The 19,047-nt window shown below is 54.2% G+C and overlaps 1 protein-coding gene across 1 annotated transcript; it reads right to left on the reverse strand.

Annotated features, from left to right (window-relative positions):
- Positions 1-2,915: 2,915 nt before the first annotated feature.
- Positions 2,916-7,395, reverse strand: SELENOW (selenoprotein W). The gene is made up of 6 exons (XM_024569447.4): positions 7,181-7,395; positions 5,696-5,720; positions 5,547-5,600; positions 5,306-5,380; positions 5,108-5,206; positions 2,916-3,275 (listed from the first exon to the last, which is right to left on the reverse strand). Exons 1-5 carry the CDS (start codon positions 7,225-7,227, stop codon positions 5,126-5,128), a joined length of 282 nt encoding a protein of 93 aa, XP_024425215.1. The 5' UTR covers positions 7,228-7,395; the 3' UTR covers positions 2,916-3,275; positions 5,108-5,125.
- Positions 7,396-19,047: the final 11,652 nt, after the last annotated feature.

A 19,047-nucleotide genomic window follows, 5' to 3' on the forward strand; every position in this document is an offset into this window, starting at 1 on the left:
AGCGCAGTCTCCTCCCCGGATGGGGGTGTGAGGAGAGGCAGAGAGGCCTCAAAAGCCGTTTTCTGCGCCAAGGGGGGAGACACCTAGAGGATACAAAGGCACTGAGCCCTGGAGCGGGAAACGCGGGGCTTGACTCCTCCCACAGCCACAGCCAATTACAGCGCGATTAGGGAACGGTCACCCTGGAGAACCCTCGGGAAACTGGCTGAACAGAACTCCTGTCGGTGCAAAGCAGGCTGGTCCCACGCCCACGTGGGGCGGTTAAGACTCCGGAAGGGTGTCTTGGCTGCAGAGGTTCCCCCTGAAAAGCGAGGGTTGCCAAACGCATTGAGGGCAAAATCTCCCATTTTGCACATGAACCTGGCCATGCCCGACCCCAGTGTGGGGTTGCCCTGATCCCCTACCCTCATTCCCTTGCTTCCTCCCGCCACCAAACCTTCACCCGGAGAGGTGAGGTCCCTTCTCTGAGATCTCACAGACAGCAAGAAGTGAAAGAATTTGAGGAGGATGTATTTTTTTCCCTCACCCTTAATTTTTTGAACAGCGTCATGTCACCAAGCCAAAGATGGTGGCTCAGTTGACTATACTAAGTCTGAATGACCTGAAGTGACTCCACAGAGGTGCTCTGGGCCCCCCCCCCCCCCCGCCCCCAACACCCCTGGCTTCCCGGTGATGGACACGAAGGGATCCGGGAAGATGCAGTTCACCAGTTGGCTACGTGGTGACGCTGTTGGGAAAAAATTCACCATATCGCTGGGTTCAGGCCCTCAGGGTTCTAGCTGATGACTGTTAGATTGAAGGTGTGAATTAAGTCAAAATAGGCACTTTCTCTTTCTCCTCCGTGGATAAGATTAAAATTAAAAACGGTCGTAGATATTTCTAGAACTCTCCTCCCCACTTTATTTTTAAAAAACAGATTTTATTTATTTATTTTTAGAGAGAGGGGAAGGGAGGGAGAGAAACATTGATCAGTTGCCACCTGTACATGCCCTAACCCCTGACTGGGGATCGAACCCACAACCCAGCCATGTGCCCCTACCAACCAGTGATCCTTGCTTAGCAGAAAGATGCCCAACTAAGTGAGCCATACTGGTCAGGGCTCCTCCCCTTTCTGAACGCAGGATTTTATACAAACGGGGCTGCGACCCAGGTCCCCACTTGCGGCTGCGCAAGAAGCAACTGATGGATGTGTGTCTCTTACACATCGATGTTTCCCCCCCCCTTTCTCCCTCTGTCCCCTCTCTCTAAAAATAAATAAAAATTTTGAATTCTGTTGCTGTGTTTCAGTGATTTGAATGGACTTTTTCAGGATAGGCAGAAACCCATAAGATACAAATAGTCCTCAGAGAAACGACTTCTGAAAGATCTATTCCTAATTTTGAAATACCGTCACTTATTAATAGCCTCCAGGACCTGCCCTTTATTACATGGCTTACACCTGCGCGGCCCACATCATCCAGCATCGGCTGGGGTGGAGGAATATCCAAATGGAATTCTAAAAAGATGAACTGGCTGAGGTCTGAGGTCTGTTTGACCAGGAGGAGGACAGAAGAGGCCAGACGCCCAAAGCTCTTGCGGCCTTGCCACACGAAATATTAACAAGCGGGCCTGTGAGGCTTCAAGTCTGGAGTATCAATAAGGTAGCTGGTGGTGCATTCGATGACTCCGACACAGTGATGGGGGGCGTCCAAGCACCCCGCCCTCAGCGTGACTGGCCCTGGCAGCTGACCCAGAACACTGTGGCATGATGTGGCGGCCGATAACTCGGGTCCTCCTTCAGCTTCGTCAGTGGGCAACATTCCTTGATCTTGCTGGAGGGGGCTAATCAAACCCGCCCCATTTCTAATTTAGCCAGCAAGGTCTAAAGCCTCTTCCAGGATCCGAGTCCCCTTGACGTTGGGGTCAGCCTTGTGATTTGCTTACAGAGCAGGTGGAAGGCTAGGGGTGGTGCACACAGACACCTGCAAAGTGCTCTGTTGTGATTTCTCAGTGTGAGAGCACCCCGGGCCGCACCTGGTGGCCCCAGAGGCCTTATCAGACAGGGTGTTCAGAGGTCCAAGGACCTGTGCAGTGTCCTGTGTCTACCCTGGAGATTCTCCCCACGTCGTCCTTTCTCCCACATTCTGTCCATGGAACCACCAGCCCAGCTCCAGCTGGAGGTGGGAGGGACACTCCCAACCCCGTTCTCAGCGGGAACAGTCTCACTGTGGGACAAGTAAAGAAAGCCCCTTCTGCCACCAAGCCCTGACTGCCAAAAACTCAGAAGTGACAGTCTGGCCCTGGCCAGGTGGCTCAGTTGGTTGGAGGATTGTCCCATAAACTGAAGAGCCATGGGTTCGATTCCTGGTCAGGACACATACACGTTACAGGTTCCATCCCAATCAGGGCAAGTAGGAGAGGCAACCGATCAGTCTCTCATCAATGTTTCTTTTTCCCTCCCTTCCCTCTCAAAATCTTTTTTTCTTAAATGAGGCTGTTAAAGTGGGTTCTTATTCCAAACCAACCGGCGTCTTGTAAGAGGAAACTTAGACACAAATGGGGCACCAGGGCACATGTGCGATCATGTGAGGACACAGTGAGGAGGTGACCGCCTGCATGACAGGTAGCAGCCTCGGAAGCAAGCAAACCAGCTGCCAGCCCCACCTTGGTCTCAGCCCTCCAGCCTCCAGAGCGCTGAGAAACAGCTGTAGTTTGAGCCGCCCAGTCTGCGGTACGTTGTTCCAGCGGCCCTTGCAAACTAACACGGATCTGGGAGTCGGAGCCTCGTTTACATTCGTATCACGGGCTGCGCGTTTCCAACCGCGTGACCTCAGAGCTGCTATGAAGTGCTTGTTCATGAGCAAAGCGCCAGGCACCAGGGGGCACTCAGCGAGGGGGCTGGGGTCACTTTCCCGAACGGAGGCGGAACAGGCACGTTTCATTAAACTCATTCAACATTTATTGAACTGTGAACCGTTACAAACAGGGCTGAAACCTGAGCCTCACGCAACCGCATCCATCTGTGGGCTCCTCCTTGAGAAGGAAGCCTGGGCAGAAACACCAGCGGGGAGACGGGGAGACGGTGAACAGGGGGGACTGGGGAGGAGGGCCAGTGTGCAAAGCTAGATTCCAGGGAGACACACACACACACACACACAGAGGCAAAGACCAGGGGCGTCGATCTCTGCCCCGCCCGGCGGCCGCAGAACATCAGGGAAAGACCGGCGTCCAGGAGACATTTCAGTCCGACCCGTCATGAAGCGTCCACCGAGAGGGGCGGGGCCAAGGTCACTGCACTGTGCAGAGAGAAGAGGTGGGAGGTGGGGGGTCAGCTTGCAGGGAGAGAGGCCAGATTGGGGCCCATAATAAGGGAAGAGAGGTAAGAAGGAGATGCTGGACGTGCCACAGCAGGGAGAAAATGAGGCACAAGGAAAGCGGGACAACTGTGAGAGGAAAACTCTAACCCAACAAGGTAAGGTGAGCCCAGACTCAGTCCTCATGTGAGCTTGCCCTGAGAAACTCCAATGAGGAAAGGGGGGGCCCTGCCGTGGAAGTGGGTGGCTCTCGCCACTTACAGAAAGCCTGACACACAGCCCACCCCTGCCCCACCCCACCCTCCAAGGTCCAATTTCCAGAGAAGCCATCACAAGGAAAACTGGTTCCTCTGACCCCTCCCCCCAACCAGCCCACTCCAGCTCAAACCTCTTCCCTAGTCACACGGATTCCGTGGGGCTCACCTTGCCCAGAGACAGGCCAACTGGGAGTGACCTTAGAATGTCCTGCCTGGTGGGAGTGTCTTGGTCTGCCTGGGGCCACACTGGCTCCCCTACACTAACCAGGTGACTGACTTTGGGGGCCTTGGGCCGGAGGTGGCAGCTCTTGACCTCTGGAGGGGCTGGAACTAAGGTGGGCCATGCAGGCGGTCAGCTATGTCTACATGCCTGACCCCCAGGAAACAGCCGGGACACCAAGGCTCAAGTGACCTTCCCTGGCCAGTGACACTGTGTGCCTGCTGTCACACAACACCCCCGGGGATGCGGGGGGGCTGCTAAGCGCTGTCTGCACAACTGGACCCTGCCCACTGCCTCTTTCCTTCACCAACTTTAATCTCTATCGCTTCCCTGTAGTGAAGCGTAACCAGGTGTAACAGCTTCGCCCAGTTCTGTGAGTTGTCCTAGCAGATTGCCGAACCTGAGGCTGGTGTTGGACACCCCAAAACTGTGCTCACAAACCATGCAAACGAAGGCCACTCTCTCCCTCTCCCCTTTCTTGATTCAATGCCATTTTCACTTCCGTTGGCCGAAATCACCCACTAATGGACCTCTCTGGAATCCCAGTGAACCTCGCGCTGATTTAAGGGAACGCCTCTGAGTTACTGACAGTTAGGAGGTGGCACGCAGTGTGCGCGTGCACGCAGTGTGCGCATGCACACGGCGGGCTCCGTGTGAGTCATTAAGTGGTCAGGTGCCACGTGGGGGCACCCCCGTCCCACTCTCCTTAGAGCACCAGCCCCGTGCACGCAGCTCTGAAATCACACAATTCTTCCTTTGTTTTTTAAATCGGGGAGGCTCTCTTCATTCCAGACCCACACGCACGGCAGGACATGCGCACTGTTGCACTGCCCTGACTGACACCTGCAGGTCCAAATTCACTTTGAACGTGACCTCACTCTGTCCTAGCAAAGCACCCTAAGACGTGGAATCGGCATTGAAAGCATTTGAGAACCAGCGTGCTGGGGGCAGGTGCCAGGGTTTGCAGTATTTTGGGGTAGGATACTCAGTCCTAGACACGGGGTTGGGGGGCGCGGTATGGAGCCTGGCGCTCAGGTTTGGAGGGTGGTAGAAAGCACATGCGCTTCTAGGTTCTCCAGGGTCAGGAGCCAGAATTCGGTTCGGACTCAGCTAGTAACTGGTGCCCAGCTCCAGGGTAGGTGGGGTTTGGGGCTCATCTGAGACACACTGGCTTGCAAGCCGGGAACCAGGCTCAGAAGGCGCTGAAACACAGTTCTATGATCTCGAGAACTGGACAGGATGGCTGCCTGCTCTGGGGTGTGCCGGGTGGTACTCAGGTTCGGAGTGCATCGGGAACGAGGAGTCAGTTCTAGGGTCTAGCAGCTGGGCCCCCTCACCTCTGCCTTCAGGGCCCATTAGCCCTGAGCCAAGGCGGCTTTGATGGCGGCCACCAGCTTCAGAAACTTGCTCTCTGTGTCCACGTAGCCATCGCCTCTCTGGGGACGAAAGACAGAAGTGGTAAGCCAGGTCCAAGACACCAAGCCCACCCCCCAGCCCCCAACAGTCCAAAAATGAGGCAGGGCAGACAGACAGACCTTCTTGGAGTGAACCAACTTTCCTGCTACCGTTACTTCAAAGAACCCGGTAACCTGGGGAGTCCCCTCGCCGCACTGCAGGGAGAGAGACAGAGATGTTGAGGGGGCTGGGGTGCTCTCTTGGGGACACCTACCCCCTCCCAGAAAGTGGAGAGCCAGGGTGAAGGGTCAGGCTGCCCCACACTGCCGGAGAGATAGTGGGACCCGTGTTAGAGCCCTTCCCTCTGTCCCCAGGACTCACGATGTCCAGGCACCCAGGAAACTCATCTTCTAACTTCTTCTTGAGTTGAAGATACTGAAAGGGAGGGTCACAACAGGGGTCATCAGAGGCCATGCCAGCTAGCCCTCCCGCCCATCCTCCCGGAACGGCTGGCGGGCCGCTATGCTTACCTTGGGCTTGTAGCCTCAAGCGCCACTGGTGGGAGAGTCCGAGAGAGTGGAGACAGAGGGAGATGGTGGGAATCCACGGAGAGGTAGGCAGGGGGTGGGGTGCAGGGGGGCGGCAGCAGAAGATGGAGGAAAACAGGAGACAGAGGAGGAAAATGTGAAGAGGGGCAGGGAGAAAACCAAGCAGGGGACAGATGTCCTCAAGAAAGAGGAAAGAACAGAGGGTTGGGGAGTGGACAGAGAAGGGGGAACAAGGATAAAGGAAGGAGGCAGACAACCACGCAAAGAAACCCCACACAGAGCAAGGGAGCCAAGGACAGAAAGAGGGGTGCGGGGGAACGGGGGGCGGGGGGGGGGGGCGCGAAAACCAAAAGGAGGAGGAGGAGGAAGGGAAGGAGGAAGGAGGGAGGGAATGGAAGAAAACTGGGTTAGGATGAGAATGGCAGAAACACCACCCTGCCCACGCCCAGGAGCCCCCCCCCCCCCAACTGCCCGCCCAGCCTCGGAAGGCTCTGAGGGATCCCCAAGGCCCCGCCCCTCCCGAGGGTGAAATCTAACGCCTCCCCAGCCCCCACTGCAGGCTATTTCAGGCCCCAAGTCCCGGGCACAGGCCCGGGGAGGACCTTCATGTGTCATCCCACTCTAGGGCCTTGCTGAGACAGCGCCGATGATCCTCTCAAAAGCCGGGGCTGCCGCGGCGGGCATTTCACGGACCGGACGGCGGGCGGACTCGGACTGTGAGCTGCAGTCCGGGCCGCCAGCCACTGTCCTGACTGCCGCACTCCCAGCCTCAGTTTCCCCAGCTGTAAAATGGAGCTAAGATACTCCACCCTCAAGAGGTTGCTGGTAGGGGAGTTTCCCACAACACAAATTTGCTAAAAGACACAAGCCAGCCTGCCGGTGCACGCCAGCGCTGTACCACGTGCCAGAGAAACGCCCGGCCGTCCCGCACCCGGCCCGCCCCAGGCGTTTCCACTGCCCAGAGTCGGACCGCACCGTCAAACACGCAAGACTCCACCGCGGGGACTACTAAGATCCCGCCAGGTGGGGAAACCGAGCCACCAAAGGCGCACGATTAGTAGTGCGGTCCATCCGTTGTATTCCTTTCTAAACCACACCGAATATTCTCGAACATTCTTAACTCTCCGACCACACCCCACGACTGTTCGTGGTGCTGGGGGAGGGGACGCCCCAGCACTGGCGGAGGCTCCTCTCCCATTACCAACCGGACTCCGCCCGCCCCCAAACTGGGTCCTAGGCTGGGGAGGTTTCAAATGGCCAAACCCGTGTCTCAGGTCTACCTTTGTAACCTGAGGGGTCTAGGAGGTCACCACCTGGAGAAGGGTCAAGCCTCTCCGGTCTTCGCCCCGCTCACCCCCACCCCACCCACACGGAGTCCCTGTTCTCGCGGAGGGCCCCTGGGGCTCCCCCAGTCCCCGGCGCCCAGCCCCCCTGGGCCCGGGCGTGGAACTCAGGCGTCGTGCTCACCAATAAACGACTCGGACCGCGAGCCCCATCACGCGTGAGCGCAGCATCCACGGGAGAGCGGGCGACAACCGACCTGGGCCAAGGACTCGCTGGGTCTGAGGGCGTTGGGAAAAGCCCCGCACCCAGCCGCGGCCACAGCTGCCCACGGCGCGAACCAACGCCGGGGGAGTACGGAGAGAGGAACTGCCCACAGCGGGGGACGAGGGGCCCCACGGCCGGCCCCGCTGAGCGTTCCTCCCAAAAATCCCTTCTCCCCGCGGTGGGCCAAGGAGCGTAGGACAGAAGGAGTCCCCGGGAGTTGTCCTGCGCGTCCCCTCCCGGATCATCCCTCCAGGATCCCCCCTCCGGGTCTGAATGGTACGGCCCAGTGGGGGCGGGGCTCAGGGCCCACCCAGACTAGGGGGAAGCGAAATTGCTGAGGAGGTTGGCAGTTTCACCACGAGGTCCGTGAGGGGTTGGCTTTTGGGCCCCTCTCCCACCCGGGAGAGGGCGAGAGGGCCGGGTCCTAAAGGATTCGGGGCTCGAAGGGACCGGCCCACGCCACCGAGGTTTCCAGGGAGCGCGCCAGTGCCCCCAGCTGCCTTTTTAAGACCCGGGCGACGCCTGATCACCATAGCAACCCCTCTTTTCTGTGCCTTTCAGCTCCTGGAAACGTGGGGCTCCTGGAAGGTGCTGGGGCGCGGGCGCCTCTCTCTGATCCCCAGTTTCCCCGACTGGAAGATGGGCGCGAGGACCTCCGGGGACTATACAGCAGACTTACCTGCAGCCCTAGTTCTGGGGGCACAGTGGTGAGGCGGTGGGAATCGGGACAGAGGACAACCTGAAACCAGTACTTCTCTCCTGGGGCCGACGGGAGCCCCACAGGAGTGGAAGAAGTAGAGCAGTGGCTGGCCCGTGGGGACAGCTCAGTACAGACTAACTCTGCTGGGGAGTCCTCCTGTCCCAGTTTCTGTCTTCCTCTCACCTGCTGTAACCGTGACGTCTCAGGGCAGGTGGCAGGCAAGTTTCAAGTGCCACGCCACCCCTTGTTACTGTGTGACCTCTGATCCTAGTGGTCTCGGAAAGACGTGATGAGCTGTGACTTGGAACACTTAATGCAGGGCTGGGCGCAGTCCCTGTCCCAGGCGCAGTCCGTGTCCCAGGCACGGTCTCCTTCAGTGGCTTCCAGGGCGCTCAGAACAAAACCCCAAGCCTTAGACCATCTGCCCCTGCCTGGTCGCATGGGTCCCTTCTTGCCCCTACTCTCAGAGCCCCAGTAGCACGGAAGCACTGCTGTCTCATCAGGAACCTCACCCAGTGTTCTGCCTCAGGGCCTCTGCACATGCTGCTGCTACCCTCTCCTGCCCGTGCTCATCTGCTCCAGCATATTGGAGGGAAAGTTTGTCTTCAGTGGAAAACTATGTCTCGTCTACAGTGCATCTGTATTTGCAGCTGGGGCTGTGGTGACACAGTACGATTGTAAAACCTGAGTGGCCTGAACCACAGAAATGTACACACAGTTCCAGAGGCCTGAACTGAGACCAAGGTGTCGGCAAGGTTTCCTCTGAAGGCTGAGAAAGAATCTTCTCCCTGCTTCTGTCTCATTGCATCTGGCGTTTTGCTGGGAACCTTTGACACTTGCTGGTATGCAGATGCGTCACCCCAACCTTTAATGCATGTTTACTTTTACATCTGTGGGAGACATGATTTTCCCTTTTTCCCCCCCAAAATTATTCTTGTAACAATACCATTATAAACTGGGTCCGTGTCCCTCTGTGCTCTCACGTGACCTCCTGACATTCCCAGCGCATTCAGCAGGTGGCCAGGCACCACAGGGCAGAAGCTCAAAGGGTGTTTTGTGGACCAGCTGAGAACTTGCCAGGGGCCTCAAAAGAAGAAAGATGCCCCCTGCTGCTGCTGAGAACAAAGGGCTCCCTGTTGTCCCGAAGTGGGGAAGCTGGAGGAATTCGTGGGGACTTCAGGACTGGGTCTCTCTCTCCCCTCCCCCCCCCTCTCTCTCTCTCTCACACACACACAGACCAGTGGTAACACGCAATGTGCACCCTCACCTGGCTACACAATTGCACACCCAGGCAAACTACAACCCAGCCAGACACACAGCTGACAGCCCACGCCTCCGTTCTGCCTCAAGCTGACACGAAAGCACACCAGGCTCTTGCTAGGAAACCACAAAAGCTGGCGTTCGTGCCGCCTGTCACCTCCCAGACCTGAGGAGCAGAGGCGGATTGCATCTTTATGCGCGCTTTATTCAGGTGGCCGGCGACCCGAGAAGACGGCGGCATATACCCTAACAGACGGTCTTACATTTCTTTTCACGCCAGCCTTTTCATAAGGAGGACAAAGGGGAGGGGAGGGATTTGGAATTCGGGAAAGAGGTTCATCAGGTGAAAGCCGCAGTCGGCAATTCCCCTAACACCCTTCCATCCGCTGACTGTTGAGCAGTGATTTTCTGCCTGCGACCTGTGTCCTGTGTCCTTGGTGACTTTCTTTATCTGTGTCCTGGGCTGCGGGACGTCTCTCCCTGGAGCACAATGGCTCAGAAACCATCCTGACTGGCTTCCAGCCTTCCTGGGGCTCAAAGGTGGAACTGCTTTTGAGCAGTAGGGGGTGGGGGGATGGGGAGAGCCATGTACCTTCAGTTCCTGCAACAATAACTTTTTACACACATTAACTACAAAGCTTATTAACTATCACCTAAAACTAAAATTTCCCACCTCTTTTTTTTATAATGATATTGCTTCTTTCTTTAAAGATTTTATTTATTTATTTATTTTGAGAGAGAAGGGAAGGGAGGAAGAAAGAGAGGGAGAGAAACATCAATGTGTGGTTGCCTCTTGAGTACCCCCTACTGGGAACCTGGCCCACAACCCAGGCATGCACCCTGACTGGGAATCGAACAGGTGACCCTTTGCTTCACAGGTGTGCATTCAATCCACTGGGCCACACCAGCCAGGGCTTGTATGATCTTTTGATGCTGTTAGCTGTCTTCCCCTGTGAGAAGGTGCCCTCTGTGTTTTTCTGTTTTGTCCCCTCCCTGGTGTGTACCCAGCATCTAAAACACTGAGTGGCTCACAATGGACACTCCATAAACACTTGCCGTATCAATGCTCCTTGAAGAAAATATTCAGTGATTTCACTGTTGCATCGTTTATATCAATGGTTGCCATTGTGAATGCCATTTATTTACACAAAAAAAATCTTTAAAACACACGCCATGTATTTGAATGTTCACAAACATTCGAAACAATTGAGTCGTGTAAGAACCGTCTGTGAAACAGGAAAGGGAACTAAATTAAGTCATTTGTTAGCACCAGGAGAATGCCTATCTTCCTCTCCCCGCAATAATTCTTATCTCTTTCTAGGCAAGTACCAGACAGAGTGCAGGCAAGTCGGATGGGGTGGAGGTGAGGGTACATTTCCTTCCGGACTGGCCCTTAGCTGATAAGGAGCTAATATGCATCCTTAAAGGGAAAGGCGTATTTCTTTCTTTCTTTCTTTCTTTTTCCTTTAGATTTTATTTATTTATTTTTAGAGAGAGGGGAAAGGAAGGAGAAAGAAAGGGAGAGAAGCATCAATGTGTGGTTGCCTCTTACTGCGCCCCCTACTGGGTGCCCAGCCTGCAACCCAGGGATGTGCCCTGCCTGGGAATCCACCAGCAACGTCTCAGTTCTCAGGCGGGCACTCAGTCCACTGAGCCACACCAGCCAGAGCAAACTAAACTTGTTTTATTGACTTGTATCCAGTAATCTTGTGACATTTTCACATTAATGTTAAATAATTATCTATAGATTCTTCTGGGTTTTCTACCTAAACCCTCATGACATCCTTTAAAAAATTGTAGTTTTCTTTCTTTCTAAACCTCAAGACCCTTTATTTCCTTCCTCGATTGCATCTTTACTTCCCGCTGCGTGGCCCGTCAGGGCGGCGCAGAGAGGTGGCGAGGACCAGGCGGTCCCGTCTCGCTCCCAGGAACAGAAGAAACTCTTGCAGCCCTTCAGTGTCAAACACGGTGCTTCCTGTAGGGTAATTCTGCGGGCGCCCTTCATCGAGTTAAGGGATTCGTTATTCGTCTTTATTTCTAAGAGTTTGTTATCTTTAATAAAAAAAAGATTTTGAAGAAGCTGTTTGGCTCAGTGGATTGAGAGCTGTCCTACAAACCAAAGCGTCTCCAGTTCGATTCCTAGTCAGGGCACACGCCTGGGTTGCGGGCCAGGTCCCCTGTATGGGGCGTGCAGGAGGCAACCACACATTGATGTTTCTCTCTCTCTTTTCTCCTTCCCTTCCTCTCTCTAAAAGTAAATAAACAAAATCTTTGGGAAAAAAGGAAGATAAAAAAGAGCACAAGCTTTAAAAAAAGAGGGAAAAAGTGGGATTTGAGTTTTATCAAATGCTTCTCTTGTGGATGTCGATCTGCTACGATGTTCTCTTTATGGTAATGAAGCGTCAAATTACCTTCCTTGGTCTGAGTTCCTGAGATGTTATTCCCGAGATACACTCAGCCTGGTCAGGGGGAGCTGTGCTGCTCCCCCCTCACACACGCTGGGGCCCATGCAGTGGCATTTTGCGTAGGACTTGGCTCTCTGAGCTCACGGCCTGTACTTTTCCTTTATTTTAATGTTCTTGCCAGGTTTTTGATAGCGAGGCCATGCAGGCCTCCTGAAATAAAAGGAGAAAGCTTTTCTCTCTTTCAAGACCTCAAAAGTTTGCACAAGACCACTGTAACTCCTTTCTTAGTTGTTATGGGACGTCCTTTGAGGGAGCCAAATGCTCAAGGAGTGTTTTTCAGTGAAAATTTCAAATGATGGATTATTCTTCTTTAGTCGATTTCCTATTTTGTGTGTGTGTTTGCTTTGGGTAGTTGTGTTTGCATTCCCTGTATTTTGCTGGAATTTGTCATGTAAGTTTTCAAATGTCTTGGCATAAAATTGTTCATAATATCCTCTTGCCATCCTTAGTGTCTTTAACGTAGGATTGTTAGTAATGTCCTCGTTTTCATTCTGGATATTGTAGTTTCTCCCCTTTTCTCTTTGTTAGTGTTTATGGGAGCTATTGGTTTTATTAGTTTTTTTAAAACAAAATATGCCTTTGTTGTTTTTTCTATTGTACATGTTTCCATTTTACCAGTTTCTGTTCTCATTTTCTTCTTCCCTCTGCTCTAACTTGTTGACATTGTCACCAGACAGGGGACCTGGCCCTGAGCGGGTCTGCCCAGGGCCAGCCGGCAGTGTGTGGGTTCTTGAGTCTGGGTAGGAAAGATTTCACAGCACCAGCCCAGGTGAATTTGAGGGTGCATTTGTTAAAGTTGGAGACAGTGAAACAGGGAGGGGCTTAGCATAGAAGAAGCAACAGGAGAGCCCAGGTGGGGCTGCCTTAGCTCACTGGGAAGTCAGAGAAAAGGGGGCCTTGGGGACAGGTGCAGGGGAATCACTTGGGACGAGCCGCCACTGCCCACTGCTCCCCTGGTTGCAAGTCTTCTGGGGACCCTCAGAGTATAGAGAAAAGTGAATACAGATACACACCTGAGGGAGAAAGGCACGGCCCTCCTCCCGAGAGAGAACAGAGAGAGAGGGAGCACCTGTGAAGGGTCCTTTGTCTCAAGGCTTTTTATCTTTCTGTGGTCAGCGGGAATCCTGGAGGAGGTTCCAGGAGGGGCCTCAATGGAATATTCATCAGCTTTCCAGGTGTGTCCTTTAGTATGTTGGTTCATCAAAATGTGTGTATAAAGGGATTGGGATTATTTTCTACTTAGTTTCATTTTCAATTTTTTAAAAATCCTCACCTGAGAATATGTTTTTATGGATGTGAGAGAGGGAAACACCAATTGGCTGCCTCCTATACGCACCCCGACAGGGGATTGAACCCACAACCTTTTGGTGTACGGGAGGACGCCCCCATCAACTGAGCCACCTGGCTAGGGTGTTAGTGTTATTTTTAAAGAATCTCATCGAAGAAGGATGGGACCAAGGGGGGGTCTCCCCTGGCACGGTCTGGAGTGTGTAAACTGTTTGCTCCTGAGGGTCCTTCGGGAAGATAAAGCCTTGCGATTCGTTAGCTGGCTGTAAACTGCTCAAATTGTTTGGCCTTAATTATTATGTCTCAGTTTCCTTCATTTCATTTGCCAAGGAATTTCCCTAGCTTCCTATATCCTGCCTGGGATGGATTAGTGGGTGATGGGCGGACACGGGGCCAGGGGGCGGGGGGGGGGATCCGCTGAGGAATGAATGGGGTGAAATGATGCCCTGTGGGCCCTCAGGGATTCTGGGTAAGGTCAGCCTGGCACCCGGAGAAGGCACAGGTAAGGGGGTAAAGGGTGGAGTCAGGGGTGAGACCTGCCACCACTTGCCCACAGCAAAGTGGCAAAGACATGCAATGCAACTGTCTCCTCTCCGCACCTCTGGCCTCGTCCCCACGGAGATCTACAAATGACCCTCAGGAGCAGGGACCCCTGCCGGTCCTCCCCTCCCGTTGGCTCTCACCGTTAACTCCCCTCTCCACCTCTCTAGGTCTAGCACTCCTCCCGCCCCCGCCCCCACTCCCACTCCACCAGGCGAGGCCCTGGTCCAGGCTCCAGTTGACGGCGCCTGTAACCCCCGAAGGACAATACCAAGTCTCCCAGACGGAGCAGGGCCTTCAAGCCCCAACCCACAGCACCCAGGTCCCCAGAAGCCCCTCGGGGCAGGACCAGAGAGCGGTCTCCTCCGATCTGCACCCACCCGGTCTAGCTTTTATCCTGCCTGCCGCAGCGTGGCCTTTTGAGGGGTGGAGAGTAAAGGTGACAGGGCAGTTAGGGTCGCGCAGGCCGGTTCGGCGCGGGCTCTGAGCGCCCCCTGGCGGCCACTGCCTCTCATCGTACCGCTTCCCCTTGAACTTGGGAGATGCTGCATTTGACCGTCCACGAAGGGACACGCTGAGGGAGGGGGGCTTCTATGTTCACATAAGAGCACCGGCGGCGCCACCAGGCCGCTCCCACACAGTCCCGGGGGTGGGTCCCCGCCTTGGATCCCTCCCCTCCCCAGAGCAGTTGGCAGAAATCTATCCCCTGACCCGACCCCCAGGCCCCCTCTCCTCCCTCCTGGGGTTACTTCCAGTTTTGTGGGGTGGGGATGGCGGCCAGAGTGGTTCATCCGCCGCCCCGGCCCCCTCTCTTCACCTGTCCGGCCGCAACTGCTGTGCGCTCTTTGCTGCCGCCCTTCCCGCCACTACTCCCCCTCCTTCCTTCAACTTGACCTCCCTCTCTACCCTCCTCTCTGCTTTCGGCTACATCAGCTTCTAGTGTCCACTCTCGCTGCCTCGGACGCCCGCATCCCCACAGGCTCGCGCACCACGGGACTCCCTGACGGGTCCCTGAGCCCAGCCACTCCCCCCACTTCACCATTTACTAGCTTAACAGGCAGCTGAGGCTTAATCCGGCCAAAGTCGAATTTCTCTGCCCCAAACTCCTCTCACCTGAGTTGTCCTCATCTCAACTGTCTTGTTTTTAATTCATGCCACCTCATTCATGCATTCGGGTTCCGCTCACCCTCTGTCTCCCTCTGCGTCTCCCCGCCAGCCAGGAAGGAGTCAGGGCTTTACTTTCCCGAGCTTGTGTCCCACCTCAGCAGAGAATCCTTCGGTCCATCCACATGATCCCCCCAGAACATCCCTGGGGTCATCCTCGGTCTCCCTCCCACCCTCTCCCACCCACACGCAGCCTCTTTGCCAGTTTGGCTTCATCTCTTGCATCCTACAATCTGTTCGCCACTCAGGGCCGGAGGACTCTCACTGGCCCCAGATTGCATCATGGGCCTCGCCTGCCGCATTCTCTCCTTGGTTCACTTGGCTGTAGGCACCCAGGTCTCCTTGCCCTTCCTGAGGTTCCCAACCCCAGGGCCTTTGCACAGGAAAGGTTTTCCCTGTGACATCCACAGGGTGTCTGCCTCTCTGGTTTTATTCCTGTCTCTGCTCAAATGTCAGTTACCAGGAGAGAACTCCGTATTTTGGTTCAGCGGGTGGGGGTGGGGCGTGGGGACAAATGGAAGGACTATTTCAAAGGGAGAATGAACTTGACTCGGGTGGAATCACAAAACTCAACCAGTCACCCCCGTTGTCTGTGCTTCAGGTTGCTCAGCTGTAAAAAGGGGGTCACAATAGCATCTGTCTCACTGGGACCAGAACAAGGACCGGGGACAGAGACAGCTTTCTACTTTTGGAACAAGTATTAATTATTTAAATGACATATTATCAATTAAAAAAAAAGAGAGTAATCTGTAATGTTGCTGACCTGGGAGACTTATGTGAGTGTCCCTCCAGAGTTTGGGTCACAGGCTTTTATTTTATTTTTTTTATTTTTTAAATGATTTCCACTCTCCACACTCCACTTCTGCTAGTTTATTTTTTTAAAGATGTTGCTTATTTATTTTTAGAGAGATGGAAAGGGAGGGAGAAAAAGAGGGAGAGAAACATCAATGTGTGGTTGCCTCTTGAGTACCCTCCAACTGGAGACCTGGCCTGCCACCCAGGCATGTGCCCTGACCGGGAATCGAACTGGCGACCCTTTGGTTCACAGGCTGGCACTCAATCCACTGAGCCACACCAGCCAGGGCAGGTCCAGGATTTTAAATCGTCACTTCCTCCCCCCAACTCGAGAACACGTTGGGCAGGGAGGGCACAGAGGGGCAGAGCCATTCTCAGCTGTCTCTATGCGCTCCTGCCTCATTCCTGGAAGGCTGGGCTCTCTACGTGGAATGAAGGGAAGTCCTGGCTGGACCCTGGCTCTTGGCACATCTCTGTGGCCCTGGGTAAGTCCCTTGCCTTCTCTGAACCACCGTCTCTTTTGCTGGCAAATGAACACAGAAACTGCATTAATTTTTCACACTGGCTTTGTTTCATGCTTGCCTCGAAAAGCTCTTAGAATTTAAAAAACGAGCAGTGCATGATTGCCAAGGGCAGGGATCGAAACCTAACAAACCACTCCCGGTGTTTTAAATGAGAAGGTTCTCAATGCTGGGCACCAGGTGCACAGCCAGCCCTGGGAGGCTGGAGCAGTGGGCTCGGGGCCCAGCTCTTAGGGACAATGCCCAGAGTGACAGACTGCAGAACTCACGGACCAGGGAGCAGGGGCGCTGCTGCCTCTCAGGCCACCGCTGGCACCTCTGTGTTCAAGAACATTCAGTCCTAGCTGTGACCGTGGATCCCTTCTGCTGTCCACCTCTCTGGAGGGGCTCTAACGGCAGGCGCCATTCTGCATCCAGAATCCCGCTGCAAGAGTGCCAGGGAAATGCAGTGGCTGCTCCAGCCTCTGCAGTAACTAGGGCGGGTGGAGGTCAGCCAAGCCCACCAGTGTTCTCCCAACAGAAAGAACAGGGAGGAAGCAAAGAGGCAGAAAAGCAGATGTGAGGAAGACAGCAACGTCCACCAGGGTCGTTGGCGCCAATTCAACCCCGACAGGAATCCCAGTTTGGGGTGTGGTGGAAAAGGAAACTTTATTCAGTGCAAAACAGCTCAACTGCGTCCCAGCAGGGCTGTAAAAACAGCACAGCTGGGTAAAAACAGCACAGCTGGGAGGCGGCCCTGGGGCCAGGCCCCTCGCAGGCCTGCTCTGCTCTGTGCTGGGTTGGCTTTGTGCTGCTCTGCTTGTCCGCTCTCTCCAGCCAGACATCTTTGGGGTCTCAGCTCAGCCAGAGAGACACAGCCGTCCGTTTCCGTGGACAAGGAAAGTGTGCACCCACATTAAGAGGAGAGCTTATACAGATAGAAGTTCCCATCCCTGGGCCCTAATTGGTTCATCCCCATGCAAATAAGGATTCCAAATCCTCACAGTTGATTGGTTCAAAAAAAAAGCTGTCCTGATTGGTCAGAATGGAGTTCCTCTGGTTGTTCAGAGCTGTGCAGCTCCAGTAAAGCCTCAGTCCTATTGGTTGAAATAAGGTTCAAGGAACTCCTGTATAAGGGCTGGCTCAGTGACAGGCAGGCAGTGCAGTGCAGTGCAGAGCCAAGTAGTCCTATGCAGGCTTCTCCCCGAAACACTGTTTATGTGAGCACCCCATGTAGAAATGGCTGCTAGGCTCGGTTTTTTAAAATTTGAGCCCAGTTAGCCACCAGGAGCCCTTCTGCATAGGGACCTTTTTCCCCAGGGGCCGCAGTGACAATCCGTCATCGTTCACCATCCCAAGTGTGGTCCCTGTTAACACCAGTGTACATCCTCCCTGGTGCCTCCTCTGCGTGTGTGTTCATTCACGTTTCAAGCTAGTCGGGGTCGTAGTGTGCCCCTTCCACACCTAGCAGTTCTGAGTCAGATCATAGGTAAAAATTCTCCCAAAAGCTTACATTTTTTAAAAGATTTCATTTATTTATTTTTAGACAGAGGGGAAGGGAGGGTGAAAAGAGAGAAACACCAGTGTGTGGTTGCCTCTCACATGCTCCCCACTGGGGACCTGTCTTGCAACCCAGGCATGTGCCCTGACTGGGACTCGAACCAGCGACCCTTTGGTTCGCGGGCCAGCACTCAATCCACCGAGCCACAGGAGCCAGGGCTACAAGCTGATATTTTTCTTTAAATGGTAGTGAAATAACCCAAGTGTATACATCCTTGTCATAACAGCCCATTTCTTATTGTTCCACACTGGGACTATTTATTTCCGATCTTCCAAATAGCACGGATAGCAAAACAGCACAGCAGCACATTTTTGCGTACACTGAGAAATCTTTGTCCACGCTTTGAGCTCCTACTTTTAAGTTTTCTCTATTACAGAAAAGTTGGAGATGCTGGAAAAAGTCACAGGAAGGAGAAAGCAGCCCCTGGAATTGCCCTCTGCCCCACACCCAGAGGCCTGGGGCCCGGGGTCAGGTTGATGAGCCCCGCTGTGAAAGGTGCCAGGTCCGGTTTGCTTTCCCCACAAAGCATCAGGACGCAAACAAGTCCCGGTAATTACACGTGCACCCCGCCCCTGGGTTAGTGGCCACAGAGGTCTCCCTGCCTGGAGTGGCCGGGCCTGCCCAAGTCCATCACCACGTTTCCTTCCATTCTGCACAGGCCTCTGCTGGACCTGCCTCTGCATTCCGCTTTCCCCCACACTTCCGGCCACTTCCTTAGGGCGCGTGCCCAGGAGGGCACTCACTGGGCCGAAAGGAGGAAGTCTTTGTGAGGGGCCTTTGGCACATATCCTAAGTTTCCATGTTTTTTGTTTTTTGGTTTTTAAGCCATTTTTGTTTTTTTCTTGACATTGTTGCCATAGCACTCCTTGAGGGCTTACCCTGTGCCAGGCCTCGCTCTAAGCGCCCTCCTGCCCAGACTCCCCTAACCCTTGTCACAAACCAGGTGCTACCATGGTGTCCACTTTGCAGATGGGGACCCTGAAACAGAGAGGGTAGGTAACCTTCACAGGGTCACACAGCTGCTCCGCGGCAGAGCTGGAGCTTGAAACCAGGACACTGGCTGCCAAACCATGCCCTTAACAATTCTAGGCTGCTGCCTGCAGATGACCTCCAATCGTTTTTGTTGTTTTCTAGAGAAAGGAAGTTGAGGAGTGAGGAAGAGAGGGAGAGGCATTATTTTGTGGTTCCACTTACTCATGCAGTCACTGGCTGCTTCCGTATGTGCCCTGACCAGGGATCAAACCCGCAACCTTGGCACATCAGGATGCCGCTCTAACCCACTCAGCAACCCGGCCAGGGCCGCCCTTTCAAATAGTCGAGTTGTGTTCATTCTGCAGTATAGATTACCCCAGTGGTGGGCAGTCCTTTCCGTTTCTTTTATATCAGAGGCAGGTCCAGATTTCGTGGTGCACGAAGCTTTATGGTTTGGGGAAGCTGCTTTAGGAAAAATCAGTTACAGATTCAAAAAGAGGCATAAGGCCTTGGAAGAAACCAGCACAAGAGGCTGAAACTTA

This window comes from Desmodus rotundus, chromosome 12, assembly GCF_022682495.2.
Source record: "Desmodus rotundus isolate HL8 chromosome 12, HLdesRot8A.1, whole genome shotgun sequence".
NCBI classification, from domain to species: Eukaryota; Metazoa; Chordata; class Mammalia; order Chiroptera; family Phyllostomidae; genus Desmodus; species Desmodus rotundus.